This window comes from Rhinatrema bivittatum, chromosome 4, assembly GCF_901001135.1.
Source record: "Rhinatrema bivittatum chromosome 4, aRhiBiv1.1, whole genome shotgun sequence".
In the NCBI taxonomy this organism is placed as follows: Eukaryota; Metazoa; Chordata; class Amphibia; order Gymnophiona; family Rhinatrematidae; genus Rhinatrema; species Rhinatrema bivittatum.
This window is the reverse complement of record NC_042618.1, coordinates 244825488-244845841: the sequence shown is the minus strand read 5'-3', so window position 1 is coordinate 244845841 and position 20354 is coordinate 244825488. Positions and strand designations below refer to the sequence as shown.

The window sequence follows — 20354 nt, the reverse complement described above, 5'->3', positions numbered from 1 at the left end:
AGAGCCTTTTCCATTGCCTCCCCTAAATTTTGGAACTCCCTACCAAAAGATCTGAGAACCCAACCCAACCTCAAAACATTCAAAAAAGACCTAAAAGCATTGCTGTTCCACAAATTCTACACTGACCTTCATACTTCTGAACATCCTAACTCCCAATCAAGCTTTCATCCAAAAAACCTCAAAATAACTTCTCTCCAACCAGAACAAACAAGCCTCCTCCCAATTAATGATACTTTCTGGACTTGAAATGTTTTAACCTCTGTTTAATATGCACATTGTTATACTTTTGCACAATTGTTAAAAGCGTTACAATTTAAATTTTGTAAACCGTCATGATGGCTTTACCAAATGACAGTATATAAAACTCAACAAATAAATAAATACTATTAAAAAGATTACATTTTTCAAAAGAGTTGAACAGAATAACATCTAATACTTAAAAACTCATTCACATATTTTTAAATCCTTCAAACCAGCAGAGAAACAATACCCAATACTTAAAATGAATAAGCATAAAATATTCCCCCCTCCAAGAACTAAGCTTTTCATTTCCAGCCACCCTAAGATTGTCATAGATTAGAGGGCTGGAGGTACACATAAACTTTCTCCCCTCTTTCTCACATGGGCACACAACTCATGCATACTCTCCCACACATATGAAAAAAAATGGCAACTACTTAAGTTTTAGAAAGAAACTGAAAGCAATTCTTTTTAAAGCAGACATTTTTCACTAAATATGAATGATCGTTTAAGTTTTTATATAAAATTATTAGCCCATATTTTAATTGTGTTTATGTTTTGTGTAGATTTTATTATCACTATAAGCTGCACTACATTGATCAAGCTGAATTGGATTTTGGGGATACAAAAAGATGTACATAAAAAATTTGTTTGGTTTTCTGTTTTGGATGGAAAACAAAACAAATTTTCCTAGCACATTTCACTTTTGTTTCTAATGACAGCACATACTTAATATCTTGTTGCACTTAACTTAGAGGTTCCTCAGGACTATCATTCTCAGAGGGCCATCACTATACTACTTATGAAAAAGATAACTCAAGATTTATTGAAATAAAGTCAAGTTCTTTCTGTGATTTGTTGTGTTACACATCATCCAGATCACTCATCAGTGCCAGAACTTAAGGAGAACCCATTAGGATTTCCCTCTCTCTTGGGATACTTGCCTGTTTTTGCCAACTGAAAGTACTGTGAGAATAGTAGGATCATTTGGAATCACCTTCTAATTTAGAGAAGCCAATAAAACCCATACCAGAGGATTTCAGAATCACAGGCCGTTTCCTCCTTGTATAGGTCCATACTCATGGATTCTTCCTGTCTGAGACATCCTCCATGCAGCAGACAAAGGGATGCAGCTTTAGAATAGTGATGCCTGATCCCATAAATATTATAACATCTCTTTATCCAAGAGACTTGCTCTTATCAACTTGTCCCAGTCATAAGACACTATGTACTAGTACCTGATGGGGCTGGGATGTACTGAGAAGAACTGTCAAACTTTTTGTTTTTATTCTGTTGCGAAAAGGTCTATCCAAGGGTGACCCCACTGTAGGAATATCTTGTTTGCAACTGCTTGGTTCAGTGACCATTCGTGGGGGTGAAATATTCTGCTGAGGCGATCAGCTAATGTTTTGGCGACACCTGGTAAATAAGTTGCCTTTAACAGTACTGAATTTTGGAGAGCCCACTCCCATATCCAGACTGCTTTCCTGCAAAGATTCCGGGAACCTGACCCTCCTTGCTTGTTTATGTAGAACATTGCAACTTGATTTTCTGTGACTTCTCAAAAGCTGTGTAAAAGCTTTTAGTGCATTTTTCATGGCTTTCTATATGTTCTGTGATTTTGATGTTTAGAATACTTTCCACTATTTTTCCTGGCACTGAAGTCAGGCTAACCGGTCTCTGGTCTCCGGATTGCCCCTGGAGCCCTTTTTAAATATTGGGGTTACATTAGCTATCCTCCAGTCTTCAGGTACAATGGATGATTTTAATGATAGGTTACAAATTTTTACTAATAGGTCTGAAATTTCATTTTTTAGTTCCTTCAGAACTCTGGGGTGTATACCATCCGGTCCAGGTGATTTACTACTCTTCAGTTTGTCAATCAGGTCTACCACATCTTCTAGGTTCACCGTGATTTGGTTCAGTCCATCTGAATCATTACCCATGAAAACCTTCTCCAGTATGGGTACATCCCCAACATCCTCTTCAGTAAACACCTTAGCAAAGAAATCATTTAATCTTTCTGCGATGGCCTTACTTTCTCTAAGTGCCCCTTTAACTCCTCGATCATCTAACGGTCCAACTGACTCCCTCACAGGCTTTCTGCTTCGGATATATTTTAAAAAGTTTTCACTGTGAGTTTTTGCCTCTACGGCCAACTTCTTTTCAAATTGTCTCTTAGTCTGTCTTATCAATGTCTTACATTTAACTTGCCAACGTTTATGCATTATCCTATGTTCTTCTGTTGGATCCTTCTTCCAATTTTTGAATGAAGATCTTTTGGCTAAAATAGCTTCTTTCACCTCCCCTTTTAACCATGCCGGTAATCATTTTGCCTTCTTTCCACCGTTCTTAATGTGTGGAATACATCTGGATTGTGCTTCTAGGATGGTATGTTTTAACAATGACCACACCTCTTGCACACTTTTTACTTTTGTAACTGCTCCTTTCAGTTTTATTCTAATAATTTTTCTCATTTTATCAAAGTTTCCCTTTTGAAAGTTTAGCATGAGAGCCGTGGATTTGCTTACTGTCCCCCTTCCAGTCATTAATTCAAATTTGATGATATTATGATCACTATTGCCAAGCGGCCCCACCACCATTACTTCTCTCACCAAATCCTGTGCTCCACTGAGAATTAGATCTAAAATTGCTCCCTCTCTCGTCTGTTCCTGAACCAATTGCTCCATAAAGCAATCATTTATTCCATCCAGGAACTTTATCTCTCTACCCTGTTTCCCCGAAAATAAGCCCCCCCCCCCCCGAAAGTAAGACCTAGCAAAGTTTTTATTTGGGAGCATGCCCGTCGCACAGAACACCAGAGCATGCAGCTGTGATTTTTTTACCCTGCAGGATTCACAGTTAGTTGTCATCACAAACCAGCATAACCAAACAACTATTCAGAATATAATAAATGTTCATTTTTTTGTTCAACAATATATGTGAATTCTTCTTCATGGAAAAATAAGACATCCCCTGAAAATAAGGCCTAGTGCATCTTTGGTAGCAAAAATTAATATAAGACACTGTCTTATTTTCGGGGAAACACAGTAGCGTGTCCAGATGATACATTTACCCAGTCAATATTGGGGTAAGAACATAAGAACATGCCATACTGGGTCAGACCAAGGGTCCATCAAGCCCAGCATCCTGTTTCCAACAGTCCCTCATTATTACCACACTACCAATTTGGTTAGCTTCCCTAATTTTTCTTAGCATTTCACTGTCAGTCTCACCATCTTGACCAGGTGGACGGTAGTATACTCCTATCACTATAGTCTTCCGAGACACACATGGGATTTCTATCCATAAAGATTCAATTGTGCATTTAGTCTCATGCAGGATGTTTATCCTGTTGGACTCTATGCCATCCCGGACAAAAAGCACCACACCGCCTCCCAGGTGTTCCTCTCTGTCATTGCGATATAATTTGTACCCCGGTATAACACTGTCCCATTGGTTGTCCTCCTTCCACCATTTCCCTGAGATGTCAATTAAGCCTGTGTCATCATTCACTGCTATACATTCTAATTCTCCCATCTTACTTCTTAGACTTCTGGCATTAGCATACAAACATTTCAAAGTTTGTTTTTTGTTTGTATTTTCATTCTGCTTTTTAATTGATAGGGATAAGTTAGAATATTTTAGCTCAGGTGAGTTTTTAGTTACAGACATTTGGACTACTTTTCTTATTATTGGATCCTCACTGTCGGGATGCCCTAATTCTAGTGCATCATTAGTATCCTTTGAAGATAGCTCTCTCCGAACTATGTGCTGCTGAGCGACTGTCGGCTTTCCCCTTTGTTCTAGTTTAAAAGCTGCTCTCTCTCCTTTTTAAAGATTAGCGCCAGCAGTCTGGATCCACCTGGTTACGGTGGAGCCCATCCCTTCGGAAGAGACTCCCCCCTTCCCCAAAATGTTCCCCAGTTCCTAACAAAACTGAATCCCTCGTCCTTGCACCATCGTCTCATCCACGCATTGAGACTCCAGAGCTCTGCCTGCCTCTGGTGATCTGCGCGTGGAACAGGGAGCATTTCAGAGAATGCTACCCTGGAGGTTCTGGATGTAAGCTTTCTACCTAAGAGCCTAAATTTGGCTTCCAGAACCTCCCTCCCACATTTTCCTATTTCGTTGGTGCCCACATGTACCACGACAGCCGGCTCCTCCCAAGCACTGTCTAAAATCCTATCTAGGTGACGCGTGAGGTCCGCCACCTTCGCACCAGCCACCCAGCTATCTACATTCCTAATAATCGAATCACCAACTATGACGGCCGACCTAACCCTTCCCCTCCTGGGGAGTAGGATATGGGGAGATATCCTGGGAAGCCCCCCTCTTGCTGCTGCCTTCATCTCAATTTTGTCAGTTCCTAGTTAAGTTTTAGGTTGCTATAGGAGTAGGAATGTATCTAATTAACATCCTTTAAATGTATTAATGAATTCACTATATGTCTGGTAGTGGCCTACAAGGGACTGATCAAACTCTCAAAGTTTTTGTTGGTTTTTTTTGTGAAAGTGGCACCTGCCTATAAATTAAAGGATGAGCTAGGGGTGGGTGGGTTGGGAAATCCAAACAGACTAACTTCAGTTAGTCAGCCAGAGTGATTCACTGCTCTCTTGATTAACAAATGTTGGTACCTAATCAAACCAAATCACACTACCTCAACACCTTTCCAAGGTGAGTAACTGAACTGAACTTTTCAACCTTTTTACTTAGGTATACACTGCTCCCAGCTTATTTCTAGCTACTTTTTTTTTTTAATACACTCAGTTCTACTTACTAGCTGCCTTACAGACTTTTAAAAATACAGTCTAACTTGTTTATTCACTGCCTTACTGACTATTAAAAGGACACACACACAAACACACTAATATTCCCAAACAGTTAACTTTGCCCCAATACTTTTAAAAAAAAAAGACAATGTCCCAAGCAAAAACGTACTGATTCCTTTCAGCCACCAGCAAGGTGATCCTCTCCTCTCAGTGCTCCCACTGGAATGTGGACAATGTTGTTTTCTGCGGGAAGTAGAATCACACTTTGAAAATATTTTCTGGGATACTCATCTATAATCGTATGATCCCTTATAGGAGATGTTGATGAATATAGTTTGGTTTTTTTCTCTCGCTTCATAGCTAATTCCACAATGACTAATGCATGTGGAAGCTGAACTACTCCGTAAATGTTAGATTTTTGTAGTCTGAACTTCAGATCTAGTTTTCTAGAAACTGGAGGCATTGATTTAGGGGACTCCCAGGTTTTTAACAGAATGGAGTCTAATAATTTGTGAGATGGTAAAGCTGATAGTTCAGGGGGGACATCTAAAATTTTTAGAATACCAAAAACCTCTCTGGGGTCCGGTAGTTTTCCGATTTCTACTCCTAGAAGGGTACCTAGTTTTTCAATAAAATGAGAATAAGTAAGGTCTTCAGGTGGAGATGAATGGTCAGGCAGCTCCTCTGCCGAATCGGAGGGGATACCTGTGGAGTGGTCAGGGGAACAGTCGCCCGATGAATCCTGCAGTGTCGAATGAGGCAAATGGGTTTTTCTCTGTGGTCTTCTCTAGGTTGGGGAGAGCATGGTGAGTCAGAAGAAATGGGGAGCAGTGTCCCCTGTAGGACCCAGAAAGTGTGGTGGAGATATTTGCGGATGCAAAACATGAAAAAAGATTTGTTATAATTGCAGAGATTTGATTAACGGCATCCAGGAGCGGAATGTATTTTTATCCCCCTGGTCCTTCTGAGGTTGAGGTTTTGTTGTGAAGCTTTTAGAAGGTAACTTCCAGTGGTGTAAGCCCATGAGTAGGATGTCTGAAGGAGATTGAGGGGTCCAAGAGACCTGCTCCTGTCGGGGAGGTATGGTTCTTGGAGTTAGTTCTTCTTGTAAAATTTGTTGATTTGTGATGGGAACAAGAAGAAAGACCCGAGCATTCGGATTGACCACTTTGTGAGGAGGCTGAACTAATCAAAAGTGGTTTTTGAGGGGAACTCCATGGAGGATGTGATAATATATCTAAGATGGGGCACTTAGTAAAACGAATCCTTGATGGGGATTTATTTGTATGTTTGGACAATGCATGCGTCGTTGTGCGTTGCTCCTGCGTTGGAGAATTTGAATGGTAGCACGAGTGCATCAGTGCACTGTGGCTTTTGCTTAGAGCATGCATCATTGCGTCGTGATGATAGGAATGCGTTATGTCATCATGTATGTTTGGACGCGATGCATTTTGCGCCAAGTTTGAGTGCTTCGACTTATAGGTGTTGATGTATCATGTTTCTTTTTTGACGCAATATCTGGTTTGCACTGGCTGCTGAGTCGTGCATTGGATATCTTGCGGTGCATTCAACATATTTGGGTCGAGACCACGCTACTGCCGCTTCGATTTTATCTTGTGTACCTAATGTGGACCGATGCTTCTTTGGTCTGGGTTCAGCCCAAAAGGACCATCTGGGTAAATTGAGATTCTTCGTCCTGGATCCTGGGGACGACTGAATAGAATGTCCCGGGGTGGAGGCATATGAGGCTGAAGTTGGAGAGTGGTCCTGTCGAAGGCTAACTATCTTAGCAGCCCTCTGTCTTTGGGCTCTTGGGGACATACGGCCACAATTCTGACATGACGCTTGGTCATGGACGGAGCCCAAACAAATGTAACAATAACTGTGGTTGTCCATGACGGACACTGTGTGTCCGCACAGACAATATTTGAAGCTGGGTTTCTTTGCTGCCATTAGAGCACTGAAGAGTGCTGTTTTTTTGTTTTGTTTTTTTAAATAGTAAGTCAATGTAGAAGATCTCTGAGGAGAGAAGAAGAAGAAAGAGCATCCACGTCCAAGTGCGGAAGAAAAACAACTGAAGCAGAGGAGCCACGAGCTGCATGCTTGAAGTGCCGCACACGCGCAGCTCAAAAATAATTTAATCCTTGAAGAAAATGTCCGATTGAGTGTGCCGTGCGATGAAGTCACCCAAATAGCATGGCTAATTCAGCCTGCTTATCGACAGAAAACCAAAGGGACCTTCAGCTTTGCCATCGTCTCCTGGTATACAGGGGCTCATGGTAAAGATCATGGGCCAGGACTGTAGCCATGCTCCTAGATTTATCCCACACAGGGAGAAAAGTCAAGGCTCTTAATGGTTGTTTTTTTTGCTTGCAACAATTCAGTAGAAACCACACACTTCATACTGTAGCTGTTATCCAAAAAATAAAATCCTTTACTATCACTTGATTACAGGAAATAAAAAAATCCACAGCCAGTAGACTAAGGCTTAGTGTACAAATCAGTACAGAAAAATAAAATCAAGAAATTACATTTTCAAGTAGGAAAAGCTGCACATCCTGTCAGATATGTACTGTGGGTCAGGCACACTCTTCCTGGGCTCTACCCATGCTTCTCTGGATGCTACTTGCTCTCTCTCTTCCACTCTTCAAAAGTAGACAAGCCTCCGGTTTATTCTTTTAGGATAGCAACTCATGGGATCATCTCCTGATAGAGGGAAGACTACCTAACTCCCAGAAAGAACAAATTGCTCTCTCCATTTCTGTTGAAATCTTTTAGACAGAACAGGGAGTACAGAGCTTAATTCTCCACTTCTCAGAGGCCTCGTCCTCTTATCTTTAAAAATATCTCAAACTCCAAGACCTCCTTAATCCTGTAGGCCTGGAGTCCCAGTCACTTTCCCCAAGCCAGAAGGCACCCTTCAGCACCTCCCTATTGAAAGAGGTAACACCTTGCAGATGATCTCTCCCCTTGGAGGGAGAGACCTAAAGACCCTATACCAGAAGGATTACAGGAGATACGTTGAACTCACGACACCTCCCACTGGGGTGTGTGAAACCTTTTACACACTTACTCTACTATACCATCACACCCCTCATGTGGAGACCACTGATGCTGCTCTAGTAAAGGGAAGTTTGGGACCCTGTTATACATACAACTGGACCTAAAACACAAAAGATCACACACAACTTTTTCAAATGTATAAACTTGAAAACATCATATCTTTCTTCAAATACTAAGCTGAAATACCTGAATCACAGAGTTTTTGGGATTAAGCTGTACCACCAGATGTATCTATTTCACCTATCTCTTCAGGGCTACATTTCAGAGTTCAAGTAAGAATCTTCTAGCAAAAGCAAATACTTTCTGGTTATAGTGTATTGCATGCACAAAACACTTTACACAAAGTTATAGACAACAGTGGCAAGAAGCTTCCAAGGTGGTTCAGACATCAAATCCAAAACATATGTTAGAAAACTAACTTGATAGGAATGATGAGATACATCACTGTTTCCCCAGTGCACATTTAGACCTGATCAGGTGTGCCATGGAAAAGTCACCATTACCTAATACTCAGACTCAGGCCAGCACCCAGTCTCTGCTCTCATAACTTTGCAGTAACAATTTAAGTGGTGGCTCTGAATGTGTAGGGGCACCTTTCTGAGAACATATATATATATATATACACACACACATATATACTTATATACATACATACACACACACACACAGTAATGATGGTGGAAGAGGGCCAAATAGTCCATCCAATCTGCCCACGAAGCTTCTTATAAAAAAATAAGATCTCCCATGCCGTACGTTTCTCTTATGGGTAGCAACTGCCACTCTATGCAGTTATTTACAAGCTTTATGATAACCCATATATTCCTGGAGTGGGGGCGATATCCTGTTTTTCAGTTGAGGAGAAAGGTGTCTCTGGGTCACAGTTCTAATCTTCCTCCTCCTGAATCTCCTCCTTTGAATCCTTCCAGAATCTGTCTTATCCCCAGGCTGAGAGAGATGGGAAGAGCATGCATCGAGCACTGGATGTCATTCACTAGGGTGCTGGGAGCAGCAGGAGTGAAGCAACTCTGACAGCCAAGGTAATCAAGTCAGCTGCCCACGCCTCACTTCTATATAAAGGAAGCTGGTTCATTGTGATTGGTTTACGTGTGTCTCCTCCCCCTCTCTCCCTTTGTTTTATAATTTGGAAGTGAGACTAGTGATGCTTGCAGTACTTCCCTAGCTCTTCAGACCACTAGTCCTCTCTGTCTGCATTCCCTGCTTGGGTCCAATCTGCTGTACCACACAACATTTTTGTTAATGTAGGCGAGCCCTGGGCTTGAAAAGGTTGGGAAAACACTGAACGACATTATACTAAGCCTCTGAAGAATTGCCTGGATACAGAAAGAGAGGCATCAGTCACATCACCTTCCAGCTACAAAATGAATAAAAAAATAAAACCCACCCACTCATATCAAATTTGCTTCACAATACGCCTATCTACTAAAACTCTCACCTGAAAATCCCATCCACACCTCTCACCACGGGGGGGGGGGTGGAAAGGGAAGGCTCTGTTTTTATATATGGGCATCATAGCAAGCTTAGGAAACATGCCCATCACAACCAGCATCAGCATACAGTGGGCACGATGTCCTTGTACGTTCAGACAATGGTAATGTTTAGAGTTACCTGTTCAGGCAGGAGCTACTTGTGTGGGCCAGGATTAAAAAAAAAAATATTTGACTCTTGAGTTCTACAGCCGAACAAATGTTTATTTGGGTCAATCAGTCCCCTAGGCAGGTCAGTAGTCATAGCTAAAAAGGTGCTAAGTAAATATAAAAGCCCCTCTTCATATATAATTCAACCATCTTTTTCAAGGCATAGGAACATTTATTTTGGGTCCTGAGAATCTATTTTTATGACACTAAGACTTCAGGTGACTATAGTCCTTGATATATTGTGTACATCTAGTTAAGTATAATGCTGTTTGGTGTTATTTCAAAATTGTGCAAGCAAACAGATGTACAAGCTTTTTAATCTTTTTGCCATATTTTAGTTCTTTAATAATTAGAGCCAGATTTAAGTTTAGAACTTAACCTTTGAGAGAAATATTTAATAAAAGGAGCCAAATATTAGGTTTGTGAACGGGAATTTAAAAACTGCTAGACGAGTTATAATCAGTACTAACATAAAAGCTGACGATAAGCAGCAGCAATGAAACAACTGCTCGTCTGGCCAAAAATAAAAAAGTTCCATCCACTTAGAGCCTGCAAAAACAGGTTACCTACTCTTAACAGATTTATTCCTGTTAACAGATCAAATACCATAGGAAAATAAAGAAATATCCATAATAGCTTTTAAACTAAAACAGATATATATGCATTTTGCAATCTGAGTCTTTTCATTAATATCAGTAGGCCAGACCACAAAATATAAAATCCACTAAAAACGTTATGTGTGTGGCAAAACCTCTTGCATATACTTTAGGAGCAACTGTAGAAGTTAAAGGAAGCCTTCAACTTTTACCAAAATGTTAGCAATATTATATCTTACTACTTTATTTATAACCTTCAGCACAATTATAAAAAGGTGTACTGAAAACAGACTGAATTCTAAACCTTCGCTTCAGCCACAAAGTTCACCACATTGGTGTGTAAATCTGTTTATTGAAAAAAAGCATAAACACCTGACAAACGGTTCCTTATGCACATCAGGAAAACACAAAACAGTCCGTAACGATCAGTTTGCTTTACATTTTTCAATATCCTTCCCCTTCATTACAGGCCGATGCAATACAGTGTGCGACTTGTGCTTGGAAGCGCGTCCAAAAACCCTCAGGCAATAAGGGAATTAGCGCATCCAAACAAGCTTGAAGCTAATAGTGTTCATTACATGTAAACTCATGACACTATTAGCTATTACCCCCCAATGCAAAAAAAAAAAAAAAAAAAAGTGTGCGCCCAACGCATACATTTTTATTCTCAAAAATTAACGCTTGCCCCAGAGGAGGCATTAATTCTTGAGAAGCCCCAAAAGTTTACAGAAAACCAGGGGGGAAAAAAAAGAAAAAAAGGGTGTCGTCAGTGGTCAGGTTAGGAAAACAGACGCTTAATTTTATGCGCGTCAGTTTTCCTAATATGTGCACAGCCACCTCTCCTGGGCACCCGATGCCGAGGCAGCACTAGGGATGCAAACTTTGCCCTATCGCCTTTCTACTGCGGCAGCCCATTTAAATATTAAATCGGGCACCCCCAGAAGTGAACCAGTATGCATTAAGAGCGTTTAACATGCACCGATACTGCAACGGCCTGATATTGCATGAGAGCTAAGATAAGTGGATGGCATAAAATACAAGGTACAAAGAACCAGTTACACAAATAAAAGCAAACACTTCAATATCATATTAATAATAGAATAGATCCCTATGTATACATTAAAAACAAAACAAAACTTATGTTCCACCACCAAAATGCATACCCTAAGGGCTGTGTTTACTGTATACTTTCACTTAATGGCACAGCAAAGTTTTAAAGCCCAATGAACAATTTAACCACTACATAGCTATTTGCCAATTATTTTGTACAGGAATACATCTGTGTAACATCTGCTGATAAAATTTTGCAAGATGACTAGAATTTGAGCTAAAAAATTGACAGTGCAAATGTATTCTCCATGCTTAGAGGTAGATTTTAAAAACATACGCGCGCGCGAACAAAGGTACGCTGGATTTTATAAGATACGCGCGTTGCCGCGCGTATCTTATAAAATCCGGAGTCGGCACGCGCAAGGGGGTGCACATTTGTGCAACTTGCGCACGCCAAGCCCTGTGCGCACTGCCCGTTCCCTCCGAGGCCGCTCCGATTTCGGAGCAGCCTCGGAGGGAACTTTTTTTCTACCACCCCCCCCCCCCACAACTTCCCTTCCCTTACCTAACCCACCCCCCCCCCTACCTTTATCGGAGAAATTACTACTGCCTCCGGGCAGTAGTAACTTACGCGCGCCGGTGCAGCAGGCCCCTGTGTCGGGGCACTCAGCCACGCCCCCGGACACACCCCCAATCCCTAACTGCTCCCCCTGGCCACGCCCCCGACCGCCCCTTTTTGCAAGCCCCGGGGCTTGCGCGCACCGCCGAGCCTATGCAAAATAGGCTCGGCGGCGCACAGGGGGGGGTACGCGCGTACCCCTTTGAAAATCTACCCCTTAGTTTTAATTATCTGTTGTATAAAGGGCTGAACATATATAGGGATAGGACCAGAGCACACTGCAAAACTAATTACTTCATCCATTCAGGATGCAGAATTCAATTTCCTGCTACTGCAGAAGTCAGACAAAAATGTTGACATTTAAAAACAAAACAAAAAAAACAAAAACAAAACACAAAACTTTTGAGCCTGCTTTTTGCAGCTAATGGTGATGGAAAAAACTACTGAAAAAAATCTTGTACTGCATGAGAATTATAAAGAAAAATGTTCTAAAACCAAATGCTTCAAAATTCTAAAATCACACTGGGGAAACATTTGACTTCTGAATTTTTTTTTCTAACTTTGGCTTTGAACAAATGTAAAACTAGTTCCACATTTGAATACAAAGAATGTTCTAACTTCAGACTTGGAAATATTAGAATGCTACATTTGTTTATACAGTCAGTTGAACAGATATCTAGTTAAAAGGTAAACGTGGTTTAAAAAGTGATGCAATTTATGCTTATGGGTTTTTTGTATGGAAGCTTCAGTCACAACCTCGAGACTAAGTGCTTCATTTTGCATGGAGAAGAAATGTTGGGGATTCCAGAATAAAAAAAATAGACAAGCTCATGTAAGAAGGCCTGTGGCCTGACTGGTAAAAAGGTACATTAGTCCTCAGTTTTCTGTTGTGCTGTAATTTACAGATTTTTGGGAAGGAAGTATTACCAATTATTGTACTCATAACTCCAATTAAACTAGAATTTTTGAGTGACTCTTTTATTGGGGCCTATTAAAACGCTTATAACTTTGACTAAGGGTTGTGGAAGGTTTGTGCAGATATAAAATGTTTGACCAACAGGCTATTATTATACTGTATTAAGGAAGTGCTACTATTTCAATAATGCCTGAATTTTCAAACGCCAGTACATGTAAAATCCGGCAGATACGCGCGTGGCCGGGCCATGCACCCGCTGAGCACATTTTAGAAATGGTACGGCCACACGCGTACCTGCCAGTACACACAGAAGTGCCAACAGATCAAAAAGAGGTGGGCCGGCACGCAGAAGTTATTTCTGCTACAAAGGAGCAGAAAGTATTAAAACAAAAAAACTGGGGATAGCTAGGTAAGGGTTAGTTGTCGGAGAGGAGAGGAGAGGGAAAAAGTAGGAAGGGTAGTTAGGGGCATACATGAAGTGCGCATGTTATAAAATACCTGTGTCCATATGCATGCACCGGGAACCACACGCACACACCCTTATTTTAAAATCAACCCCTAAGGTTCCAGCAAGTGACAGACTAGATGCAGCTGCAACAGTAGGTTATTAAATTTGAATATAGGGCAGCTTCAGTTATCAAAAAGCATGGAAGAGTTTGTTGTTTTACAAATCTATTGGGGAACATTTAAAAAACACTTTCTGCATGCCTTGAATATATTTTTTCAGGCAGAGTTGCTTATCTGTAATAGGTGTTCTCAGAGGACAGCAGGATGACAGTCCTCACACATAGGTGACATCATCGAATGGAGCCCGGTCCAGAACTTTTGATCTCAAAGATTCTACAACTTTCAAACATTCCCTGAGCATGTGCAGCTGTAGACATCACCCTACCCCTTAGGCATAGTCCCTCAGTTCATGATATAGCTAATACATGGAGAAACTAACTCCCAGGGGAGGCGGGTGGGTTTTGTGAGGACTAACATCCTGCTGTCCTCAGAACACTTGTTACAGTAAGCAATTCTGCTTTCTCCAAGGAGAAGAAGGATGTGTAGTCCTCACATATGGGTGATTCCCAAGCTATAGGCTGTCCGACCAGGACAAAGCAGGAAACCGCACCATGCTGAAAGCACCACCTCTTTCCCTTTTGCCTGTGAGGCAGCCCCCTACAAAGGGGTCTAGGTGGGAAAATGTATTCTACAAAGAGAAAACCATAGAAATGACTGAGACGCAAAACCCCCATGCATAGTAGGGGCGTCTAAGGCAGATGAGTGAAGTGAGTGCCAGCAAGAAACATACTCCGTATCGTGGAAAACATTACAACCAAGGTTTCAAATCAAGAAACCCTGACAATAGGTCTAGAACCTCCTGGATACAGGACAAAGTCTACAGATGGAAACAAGGGAAGGACTCTTGGACGAAGATCACAGTTTCCTTCATTGTTACAAGACAACCAAAAAAAAAACAAAACTGATGCCCGAGAGCTCCCCAGAAAGAAACTGTGATCCACTGGCAGCCGCAGGATAGACTACATCTGCAAAAATGTGCCTGTTAGGTACAACGGGCAGAAAAACCCAAGCAAGGCTTGGATGAATAATCAACAAGAATGACAGAGTCTGTGACAGACCCTACAAGACAAAGCACCAGACATAGCTGACCATGCAGGACAGCATCAAGAGTTTCAGGGGATGAAAGGCAATCTCTGAATGGGATCACTAGCCCAAACCCCCGAGCAGGGAGATAAGTTCGGCCTGAAGCTCACCCACACTGCACCCTGTCAAGGGCAGGGCTATCCATCCTGTCTACACGATAGTTCAGGTGAGCAGGAAGGCACTTTGGACAACCTAGTAAAGTGAGAAAAGCTAAAGGCAGTTCTGGCCAGAACTTGGCGAAAAAATGGTGCATCTTTCCCTGCAGATATACACTATGATGTACCAATAATGCCTCCCCTCCTCTCGACATTCCAACTGAAAGGCAGAAGGAGCGAAAAACACAAGGAGGCAGATCGCTGGACTGCAGGGGTAACCAGACGTCACTAGGTTGTATATCTCAACCCCAAGCAAATAACTCACGGCTGATTTCAGTAGGGAGTTACCCACCAAGATAGCACCCTCAGCCTGCTTGGAACAGCTGATACTGACAGCAAATCCCCAGGGAAGAAATCCACAAAAAAACACTCCACCAAGACAGGAAGCCAGGAAGCCTCAAGTACAGAACCCTGTCGAACAGGATTTCTTCACCAGCCTGAAAACTTTAAGTGTACCAGGACAGGGTCAGTGTGATTTCGAAACAGATTGCCATGAACCTGGCTTAGGTATTAATACCTCAGCCATGATTACATATACTTCCCCCAAGGAAGCATGTACATAAGAACATGCCATTCTGGGTCAGACCAAGGGTCCATCAAGCCCAGCATCCTGTTTCCAACAGTGGCCAATCCAGGCCACAAGAACCTGGCAAGTACCCAAAAACTAAGTCTATTCCATGTTACCATTGCTAATGGCAGTGGCTATTCTCTAAGTGAACTTAATAGCAGGTAATGGACTTCTCCTCCAAGAACTTATCCAATCCTTTTTTAAACACAGCTATACTAACTGCACTAACCACATCCTCTGACAACAAATTCCAGAGTTTAATTGTGCGTTGAGTAAAAAATAACTTTCTCCGATTAGTTTTAAATGTGCCCAATGCTGACTTCATGGAGTGCCTCCTAGTCTTTCTACTATCCGAAAGAGTAAATAACCGATTCACATCTACCCGTTCTAGACCTCTCATGATTTTAAACATCTCTATCATATCCCCCCTCAGCCGTCTCTTCTCCAAGCTGAAAATTCCTAACCTCTTTAGTCTTTCCTCATAGGGGAGTTGTTCCATTCCCCTTATCATTTTGGTAGCCCTTCTCTGTACCTTCTCCATCGCAATTATATCTTTTTTTGAGATGCGGCGACCAGAACTGTACACAGTATTCAAGGTGCGTTCTCACCATGGAGCGATACAGAGGCATTATGACATATTCCGTTTTATTCACCATTCCCTTTCTAATAATTCCCAACATTCTGTTTGCTTTTTTGACTGCCGCAGCACACTGAACTGACGATTTCAATGCGTTATCCACTATGACACCTAGATCTCTTTCTTGGGTTGTAGCACCTAATATGGAACAATCGTTATGTGAACCAAGACACTCTAGGTATTGAAATGTGCAGTACAGGCTATTGGGGGTGTTCCCCCCACCCCCCAAATAGAGCTGCAATATCTGGCAGTAACTGTGAAAGGAGCATAGTATGTAAGCTGCTTTTTCTGTTTTAAAGAAAGTTTAAGATTAAGAGACTGGCCTCAAACCTCAGGCTATACAAGGTGGTGTGGAGAGATCTGGATCTGTATCCTTCCCACCCCCTCCAATCTTATCAGAGTTAGTCCAGCACACTGCAGAGATCATGAATTCTTGGAGAGAAGTTGGCTTTTGCTACAAGGATAGGTTCCACCAGCCAAAGAGGTATAGGGGCTGTGCCTTAAAGGAGGTGGCCCTCCAGCTCTTGGGCTGGAGGATGAAAAACAATATATATTACTTTTGGTAAAACATATATAGAGTGAAAACAAGGTCCAAACCATCTCCTTTGCTTCCTGTATGTTTCTATTAGTAGAACTGTCAGTCAAAAACAAGCTATCACTCATAATGACAGGTCTTCAGGGCCAAAAGATTCAGTAACCATCTTAAAAATCAGCCAAGAGAAATGAAAAATATTTATGCCTTCTTTTACTATATATCCTGCACCAAAGGAACAGCTCATTTTTCTTTAGAAACAGCATATAATCATAAAAGTGAAATGGAACACATTAGTACATTTACTTTATTAAATATCCTTCAAAAATGTAGTCCAAGAACATGTTAAATTTTTCATTTTATTTTCCAGGACTACATTTCATTACAATAACTTTGTATATGGTTGGAAGGTGAGCATATGACTTTTAAAATACAGTATATTTCATCTTCAAAACCCCTTCACCAGATCGCATGCTCAGGCAAATCAAGTCAACTCTCAGCAGCCAAAGAGCTGGACAGCCACCTTCTTCAAAGTACCTCCTAAGTTATATTTATCGTACTGCAACCAATTTATTCTCCCCATCCTCCCATCCCAAAACTGGCTGTGTTAAAAAAAAAAAAGTATGTATCTGATCCTCTAGTAATCTAACAGAACACTAGTCTGCTCTTTCAAGATTTATGCACATGCCTATCAATTAGTAAGTATCCTAACTAAAGATTGCAACAGTATTTTTTTAAGCTTCCAGGTTTGGTTAATTACCTCAGCAAAGATTACATTGAAGATGCAGGGGCTTCTGATTAGCAAAGCTGCGTCAAAGTTAAAGCAGATTCACCCAGGATTCATGTAAATTAACAGTGAATGTGGTCGGGTTTTCCCCCGAAATGCTAGGAAAAGTTTTCACAAACTTCTCCAACAAATGTGGGCAAAATACAAAAAAATTCTCTCAAACCCGAAGTTTACCTGCACGAGTTCAAACATTTTCCACACATCTCTAGTTTCTGATCTCCAGTCAAATGCTACATAGAAATTTTACTATAAAGAGAAACTCACATGTACTATATTTAAAATTCCGTACTTGAAGAAACAGGTACCATATCCTTACACAAAATCACTTGTTCCGAGATTCTGTTGACCAAACAGAACATACAACCCTGGGGCTGGGACACCTGAATTTCTGGGCCTTATGACGTACAATGTGATTAAGTTTTAAAAGATTTTCCTATGAAAGTGGACTTTATCTACTTACAATAATACATAAATAATGTACATTAAAAAAACACAGCTTTTTATCACATCAAGCCAGCCCATCTTGGACTTCACGAGTCCAGTTTCCCTTTCCTTATCCAGTCATCGACTGCATAGCGACCAACCCTAAACGGTTTTTAAAGTTTTTACTTTTTCTACCTTTCCGGCAGAAACAAAAAATATCCGGGAGACTAGCAAAATCGCCGCCCCTCCCGGACGCGCACGTCAGCGTCTGACACTAGAAGTGCCGCCGCCGCTGCCCCGCCCTACCGCGCTCGGAAGCTGACAGGTGCAGGGGACCACGGAGAGGGGGGAAAGGGGCTTCCCGCCCATCCTTGCTTGCCCTCAGCGCACGCATAGCGTCTGCCATGACTTTACCTGCCACAGCCTTGCTCTGTGCCCTGGAGCTGCAGCTACTACAGCCAAGCCACACGTTTCTTTCTCTCCCTCTCTCTCAATATGCAAGGACCAAGGCAAGGAGGGAAAGGCTTGACCCTTTCACCCGGATGTGAATGAAGCTAAACAGTCCTTTTCCCTCCCACCACGTGAGTCACGTGTGCTTAGGTCAGGCGCCTGCTGATCCTGGGAAGGTCGCGTGCGGGCAGCGAGTGGGACGAGAAGCAGCAGAGAAGCTTTGTTCAGTTGCTTCGGCTATTGGTACTTTTCTCGGAGGATATTAAGGAGCCGCCTTGACCTGTATAGGAAGCTCGTGCTCTTCCTTCAATTGTGTGTATTCGGTCTGCAGAGCTGCTAAGGTGGAGCAGTTTTTAAAAGGTTTTCAGTACATGCCCCCTTCCCCCGCACACTTTTCTTAAAACATAATTTAACACTATGGTATATAAAACATTATATTAATTTATGGTTTACTGCCTGTTCTGCCTGTTATCATACATACCTGTTATCTGTAAAGCCTGTTGCTAATTATTGTTTATTGTAAACCGCGGTGATGTATCTTTTTACGTACTGCGGTATATAAAAATCCCTAAATAAATAAATAAGACATTTTAACCATAATCACACTCTCAGCAACTACAGTATCCTCCTCCCTCTACCTCATCCGCTCTTTCTCTGCTTTCATGGCCCAACCCACCCCTATTCCTGTCTGCTCAGGTGTCTTTCGTGCCTCCCTATTTTTTACCCTCTCCTGTGTCACTTCTTTCTCTCTCTTCCTTGAGCCTCTTATTTCTCTCCGCTTCCCTGATCTCTACTCTCTCCTCTGTTCATTTCTTTCTGTTCTTATTTATTCCCTCACTTGTCTCTCTGTTTATCTTCCTTCATGTGCTTTTCTCTTCACTCTTCCCCTGCATTTTTTCTGTCTCATCTCCCTTAGCTTCCAACTCTGTGTCTCCCTCGATGTGTCACTGTCCTCTCCTGTACTTTCTGTCACCATTTCATTTTCCCCCAGCCTCCCTCAGTGCCTGCCTCACTTCAGCAAAATCCCATAGTGTACAGTCTAGGAGTCGTTGCTCCTGGAGAATCAGGGTTGCTAGGTTTTCATGAAAGAACGTGCCCTATTTGACTGGTGCACTACCACTCCAGTCTCAGCTACTGAACTCTGTAGCTCCTTCAAAGTGGAAAATAAAAATGGCCCCCCACACACTCATCCTCCCCCAGCACATGTCTGGCCCACACACACTTACCCCCCCCCCCCCAAGCACATGACTGCCCCCTCACACTCATTACCCCTCCCCACCACCTCTAAGCACATGACTAGCCCCCCTCACTCATCCCCCCCTGAGCTCCAAGCACATGTCTGACCCACACACACTCATCCCCCCCCCCCCCAACACGTCTGCCCCCTCAAACTCATTCCCCCTCCCCACCCCATCCAAGCACATCTCTGGCCCCCTCAAACTCATTCCCCCTCCCAGCACACTCATTTTTCCTCCTCCAGCTGCCTCTTCTTTTTGATTGTTGCCAGTTGAGTGCTTCACTCCCTTCAGCATTCAATCCTGCTGTGCTCCATAAAATCTTCCTTGGTCACCCTACTCTTGCTTGCTGTTAGTGCTGGTCTGCCCATGTGCTCCTCTGACAGACAGAAGAGTTACCAGGTTTTCATGAAAAAACAAGTGCTATTTTAAAAAAAAAAAAACAAGCCCAAAAAAAGCCCCAAACACATATTAAAACTGCTTTTATTAGAAGCTATTTATACACAGAAAACACTTAAAAACTACTTTTGTGAGTGTAATGGAGGAAATACAGTAGCTTGCAATAATATTTAACCCCTAAAAATGTCCATCACATTTTTATGGATTACATAATGTTACATAGATTTTTCCAGACAGTATGCGCTAAAAGTAAATTTTCAAACTCACAATTCATTATTCAGTAATGGCTTCTATCTAACCACCCTCCCATGCAGGCCAGTTGTACGGTTGCCTGATGGTCTCAGCCACTGAATGCTGTAGCTCCTTCAAAGTGAAAAAAAACTCACACAACACCCCCACACACTCATTCTCCCCCCCAGCAGCACGTCTGGCCCCCACACACTCATTCTCTCCCCTCTGCCTCCCCAGCAGCACATGTCTATTTTATTCTTTCCTATTTCTTCCTCTTCACCAAGTTTTGCTACCCTTGTTAATTGTAACTGTACCTTCGGTCACCTCAGTTCTAATTTGATGTATTTAATGCACTCCCGTTTCATGTAAACCAGCA

The 20354-nt window shown here is 42.0% G+C and overlaps 1 protein-coding gene across 6 annotated transcripts in view; it reads right to left on the bottom strand.

The window, feature by feature from the left end:
- CCDC91 (coiled-coil domain containing 91) overlaps positions 1 to 18330 on the bottom strand; it is an 843537-nt gene extending 825207 nt beyond the window's left edge. For 2 of the 6 annotated variants that reach the window (XM_029599988.1, XM_029599993.1), the window contains exon 1: positions 17701 to 17849. In XM_029599988.1, coding sequence (XP_029455848.1) covers positions 17701 to 17710 — 10 coding nt within the window. In that variant the 5' untranslated portion in view covers positions 17711 to 17849. The other 4 variants (XM_029599989.1, XM_029599990.1, XM_029599992.1 and 1 more) reach the window with 4 other exon arrangements.
- Positions 18331 to 20354: the final 2024 nt, after the last annotated feature.